Genomic DNA, 6,000 nt, shown 5'->3' on the forward strand with positions numbered 1-6,000 from the left:
CGGTCCCGGAATTTCTCCCTAAGGTGGTATCCCCTTTTCATCTCAATCAAGATATCTCCTTGCCTTCATTTTGCCCTAATCCAATTCACCAGTGTGAAAAGGATTTGCACTCTTTGGATCTTGTGAGAGCACTCCGGCTCTACGTGTCTCGCACGGCGCCCCTGCGTCGTTCAGATGCGCTCTTTGTCCTTGTCGCTGGCCAGCGTAAGGGCTCGCAGGCTTCCAAGTCAACCTTGGCTCGGTGGATCAAGGAACCGATTCTTGAAGCCTACCGTTCTTCTGGGCTTCCGCTTCCTTCAGGGCTGAAAGCCCATTCTACCAGAGCCGTGGGTGCGTCCTGGGCATTGCGGCACCGGGCTACGGCTCAGCAGGTGTGTCAGGCAGCTACCTGGTCTAGTCTGCACACCTTCACAAAACACTATCAGGTGCATACCTATGCTTCGGCAGCGCCAGTCTAGGTAGGCGAGTCCTTCAGGCGGCGGTTGCCCACCTGTAAGAGGGGGCCGTTTTTTCGGCTCTTTTTATTGAGGTATTCTTTTACCCACCCAGGGACTGCTCTTGGACGTCCCAATTGTCTGGGTCTCCCAATGGAGCGACAAAGAAGAAGGGAATTTTGTTTACTTACCGTAAATTCCTTTTCTTCTAGCTCCTATTGGGAGACCCAGCACCCGCCCCTGTTCCCTTCGGGCTGGTTGTTCTTTTGTGTACACATGTTGTTCATGTTGAATTGTTCTTATGGTTCATGGTTTTCAGTTCTCCGAACATCCTTCGGATTGAATTTACCCTAGACCAATTTATAAGTTTCCTCCTTCCTGCTTTTGGACCAAAAGTGAGGAGCCCGTGATCCACGGGAGGGTGTATAGCAGAGGGGAGGGGTTACACTTTTTAAAGTGTAATACTTTGTGTGGCCTCCGGAGGCAGAAGCTATACACCCAATTGTCTGGGTCTCCCAATAGGAGCTAGAAGAAAAGGAATTTACGGTAAGTAAACAAAATTCCCTTCATTTTTTGAACTGTAAAAAAAGGCGATTTGTAAAATTTTTTATATATTTTTTGAACTGTAAAAAAAGACGAATTGTATATGTATTTAACTGTAAAAGAAACAAATTATTTATGTATTTTTTTTAACTATAAAAAGACGAATTGTATATATATTTTTTAAAATATATATTTTAAAAACATTTTCTTTTATTCACTTGTATTTTTTTTTATCGCCTTAAACTTCAACCTGCAACTATTTGAGCGCTTCTATTATATAATGCAATATACTATATGACAGGAATAAAAGAGGAAGGTCCAGGAATGATTGCATGGAACAATCCCAGCACTTTACCAGCAGCCATCATTGCTGTCAGCGGCAGATACCGGTTTTCTATAGCAGCCATTACCTGCCCTCTATGGGGCGGACTCAGCTACTGAGTGGTCTCCATACGACCCGGTCCTGACGTGTGATACAGATATACGTCACATATCCAGTTTGTAACCACTAAGAAGGGCGCCCACTTTTATTTTTAATAATCGTAGGCTATGATCATTTGAAGCTCTGAAAATTAAGGCTCAAATTAAAAAGAACCTTTCTTCTTCATATTGTCGGATAGAGCCTGTAAAAACAAGCACATTTGCAGTTTACTGCTTGTTAAAATTTGCAGCCAATCCAGAGATATTAATGCTTTTATCTTATTTGGTCTACAGCTGGTTGCCTAGGAGACCGACCACCGCTGCTGTCTGGCTTGTGAGCACTGCTCTGAGGTTGGCCAGGATTAGGAGGTAACAGCGAGCTCCAGTGATCAAAAAGCGCTTACAACCTCAATTAAAAAAGGAATGGTCTGGTCGGTCTCCAAGGCAACGGAATGTAAACAAAAAGTGTCAATATCTCAAGAATGGCTACAAATTTTAACAAGCAGTAAATTGCAAAATTGTTTGTATTTACAAGCTCTATCCGACAATGTTCATCCTTTAAGGGTGCAACTTTATCAAATATTTTTGTAAATTTCCTTGCTTTTGCAATCATATTAAATACTGGACATTGACAAGTAATTAAGAATACAGTAGTTTACCAGCAATTTATTAGCACACAGGATCTGGAACCCTTCCCTCTTCTGGTCAGCGTCGCCGCTGTGCAACTGATCAGACTTCTGGAGCAAAAGCACTAACTCTTCATCTACGGGGTCGGCAGTCAACATCGTCGCTTCATCATCGGTAACTAAATCCACGGAATCCCTCCGCATTGTCCTCACGGTCTCGCAGCTTACTTCGTCCTCCTCTTCCTCGCTCCCCTTGCTGCTTTCCCGATCATAATCGGATTCGGCATTTGCTGTAGTGTACCTATAAAAGCCAATACATGATGGAATCAAGGCGAGATAGATAATGGAGGAGTCAGGTGTCAGAAGCAGGGACCGCACACCTATCTCAAAATAAAGGCCCGGTCTCCCACTGATGTCAATGGAGAGGTGGCCGCTCAAATGTACAGCTGCCATAGAAGTGCCATGTATTTACAGCAGCGCGAGACAAAGCCCCAATATTGGTGGAAGCCGCCACCTATGAGACATTTATGGCATATTCTACAGTCACGTTCATGTATGGCCAGATGTAGCTTCTCCTGACCATCAGAGGTGACCCCTGGAAAAGAAAAAATTGCTGGGCTGCCTTAAAACAGGTCTTAAAGAGGTCTCGTCAACAGATCCAAGGTGGCCATATTTTGTTCTTAGTCTATTCCCACTATTTCCCCGAGTATTAGGCTATGTGCGCACGTTGCGTAAATACATGCAGTTACGCTGCACTTTGTAGCACAGCGTAACTGCATGCGTCCTGCGTCCCCTGCACAGTCTATGGAGATTGTGCAGGGGCCGTGCGCACATGGCATTTTAGAGCGCAGCGCTTCGGCTACTGCCGAAGCGCTGCGCAAAAAGAAGTGACATGTCACTTCTTCCGTGCGCTTTGCCGGCAGCTCCTGCTCTGTCTATGGGAGGAGCTGCAGGCAGAGCGCATGGAATCGGCTTCACTACGGACATTTCTGCAGCGATTTAAAGCACACATGTGCTCTTCAGATCGCTGCAGAAATTTCTGCAGTGAACTGTACGCAACGTGCGCACATAGCCTTAAGGTTTTTGTTTTTTTAAAATCCGCCATCCAATTCCAAAGATACAGGCCTTTTTACATAGTGCTAATATTCATAGTCTTTACTAAAGGGGCGTGGCTAACAGAATCATCATGCAGCGCACTCAAGACACGCCCCCGAGGAACATAAAAATCACATTAAAAGCAGATAGATCAAGAACCGTTTGGCGGTTTTTAAAAACACAAAAATCTGAATACTCAGGGAAGTATCAGGAATAAGATAAGAACAAAAACATGAGCACTTCTGACCTAGTGACAGGTCATTTTTAGTTCCTTAAAGGGAATCTGTCACCAGATTTTTCACTATTAAACTAAAAGTGTCACCTTCTGCAGCTCCTGGGCTGTGTTCTATTAAGGTGCACCTTGTTTCCCGACTCCCCTTCCAGACCCCAAAAATAACGAAAACCTGACTGCCACGTATGCTAATTACCTGTTTGGCTCAGATGGGTGGGCTCTTTTTCGGCTCCTCTCCCTCCTCCTGCCGCTGTTCGCAGTCCTCCTTTCTTGATTGACGTTTTAACGCCTCCGTCATCATTCTAGTTGCATTTTCAAATTTTGCAGTTCGGTCGGCTCGCGCAGGCGCAGTTCGCTCTGCCATATCGCAAGCAGAGCAGAAAACATAGCTACCCTCGCTTGCGCCGGTGAGCTAAATGCGCAGGTGCGAGATTCTGGTCGGCGCTGTGCATGACCTCACCAGCGTCATCCTCGTACCCGACCATAATCTCACGCCTGCGCATTTAGATCACTGGCGCAAGCGAGGGCAGCTATGTTTTCTGCTCTGCCCGTGATATGGCAGAGCGAACTGCGCCTGCGCGAGCCGACCTAACTGCACAGGAGCGAGATTTGAAAATATAACAAAGAAGGGAGGAAAGTGAAAAATTGGCCGCAATGGGAAAAGGTTAAATACAGAATTATTAAAACCTGTTTTTGCGGTGCCCCCAACATCTAGAGCATGAAGGGCGCTGGCTCTAGGTCCAGTTTCACGAGTGGACTTGTCAGTTTGGCAAGTATAATGCTGAACTGCAGATTTTTTTCTTTTCCTATTACGCTCCAGTTAGGATTTGGAAGGTTATGAACAATGTACACTCTGGGGTTTATGGTTTTGCAAAAAAAAAAAAAAAGATGAAAAATGAAACCGTCAAAACGGACCTTGGAGATTCTCATGAAAAACAGGCGAAGAGAAGAATTAACCTCGGTGCCGAAGCATCAGCCAAAGAAAACATTCGTGCTGAGGAGCCAAGATATTTGTTTAGCGCTCCATCTCTGCGATGATTTTACCTATGTCGAAGCCTTGGATGACCGCACGGCATGTAGTATGCTCATCGCTATAGGGTTGGCAAGATTTCCAGAAACGCTATTTAACTCTTTAAAGACTACAATATGTCTAACTGCTGACCGGTGATTTAACAGCTGCACCAAGAAAAAAAAAAATAAATAAATAATCCTGCAGCTGCAGAAGTGGAGCCAAGGTGTCAGTGACAGGCGGAGACACCAGCGAGAGGTCAGGCCTGGTGTAAAGCCTCAAGGACTGATCTGCAGTCCCAGGACCCAAATCCTGCGCCCGGTCTGAAATATATTGTTTCGCCATAGCAGAAAAATTTGAAGAAAAGAAGAAGTGGTTTTGCTCTCACTGACAGACCTCCCCGTTTCTGGTTATAACCGAAAACTTTAGGCGACGTTATCGACATCCGTAATTCCTCCAGGGTAGAGACCATCTGTGTTATATAGCCAGTATCGGTCAGCAGAATGGAACAAATGTGTATGCAGCTCTGTCAAAGACAAATACAGTGATGCCGCTACATGGCCAATTTTTTCCTAAGTGAGATTTCAACATTTCAATTAATATGCAAATTGTCAAGCTACCACTAGGGGGCGCAGGGACAAAGGTAGGAAAAGAACTGAGCAGGGCTGAGCGGACACGGACTGTTAGGCGGCTTTCACACTACGGTTTTTTTTTAGCATGCGTCATGAACTTTTTTTGCTGCAAAAGCGGATCCTGTTTTTGCAGAGAAAAACGCATGTGTTATTTTGCAGGATCCTGTCACGAAGTTTATGGGTGGGCATTGGAGTCATGTGATTGGGAGTGAGGGGAACTGAACGTGACAGACTGGGATCCGGCATCTGACAGCTGCGGAGGCTCGTAACCAAGATAAACATCGGATAACTTGCTTGGATACCCCATATTTACCTTGGTTACGAGAGTCTGCAGCTGCTAGGAGCCGGGCTCCCTGCACACGTAACCAAGGTAAACATCGGGTATCCAAGCAAGTTACCCGATGTTTACCTTGGTTACAAGCCTCCATAGCTCTCAAGAGGGGGGAGAGAGAGAGGGGGAGAGGGGGAGAGAGAGAGAGGGGGAGAGGGGAGAAGAGAGAGAGAGAGAGGGGGAGAGAGAGAGAGGGGGAGAGGGGGAGAGGGGGAGGGAGGAGGGGAGAGGAGAGAGAGAGAGGGGGAGGGAGAGGGAGAGGGAGAGAGAGAGAGAGAGGGAGGGGGAGGGAGAGGGAGGGGGAGAGAGAGGGAGGGGGAGAGAGAGGGAGGGGGAGAGAGAGGGAGGGGGAGAGAGAGGGAGGGGGAGAGACAGGGAGGGGGAGAGAGAGGGAGGGGGAGAGACAGGGAGGGGGAGAGACAGGGAGGGGGAGAGACAGGGAGGGGGAGAGACAGGGAGGGGGAGAGACAGGGAGGGGGAGAGACAGGGAGGGGGAGAGACAGGGAGGGGGAGAGACAGGGAGGGGGAGAGACAGGGAGGGGGAGAGACAGGGAGGGGGAGAGACAGGGAGGGGGAGAGACAGGGAGGGGGAGAGAGAGACAGGGAGGGGGAGAGACAGGGAGGGGAGAGAGGAGGGGAGAGACAGGGAGGGGGAGAGACAGGGAGGGGGAGAGACAC

The 6,000-nt window shown here is 47.6% G+C and overlaps 1 protein-coding gene across 1 annotated transcript in view; it reads right to left on the reverse strand.

Moving 5' to 3' along the window:
- RMDN3 (regulator of microtubule dynamics 3) overlaps positions 1 to 6,000 on the reverse strand; it is a 153,052-nt gene that overhangs the window by 72,012 nt on the left and 75,040 nt on the right. The window contains exon 3 of the mRNA XM_075329818.1: positions 2,057 to 2,324. Coding sequence (XP_075185933.1) covers positions 2,057 to 2,324 — 268 coding nt within the window. The remainder of the gene's footprint in view (positions 1 to 2,056; positions 2,325 to 6,000) is intronic.

Source organism: Anomaloglossus baeobatrachus, chromosome 12, assembly GCF_048569485.1.
Source record: "Anomaloglossus baeobatrachus isolate aAnoBae1 chromosome 12, aAnoBae1.hap1, whole genome shotgun sequence".
NCBI lineage: Eukaryota > Metazoa > Chordata > Amphibia > Anura > Aromobatidae > Anomaloglossus > Anomaloglossus baeobatrachus.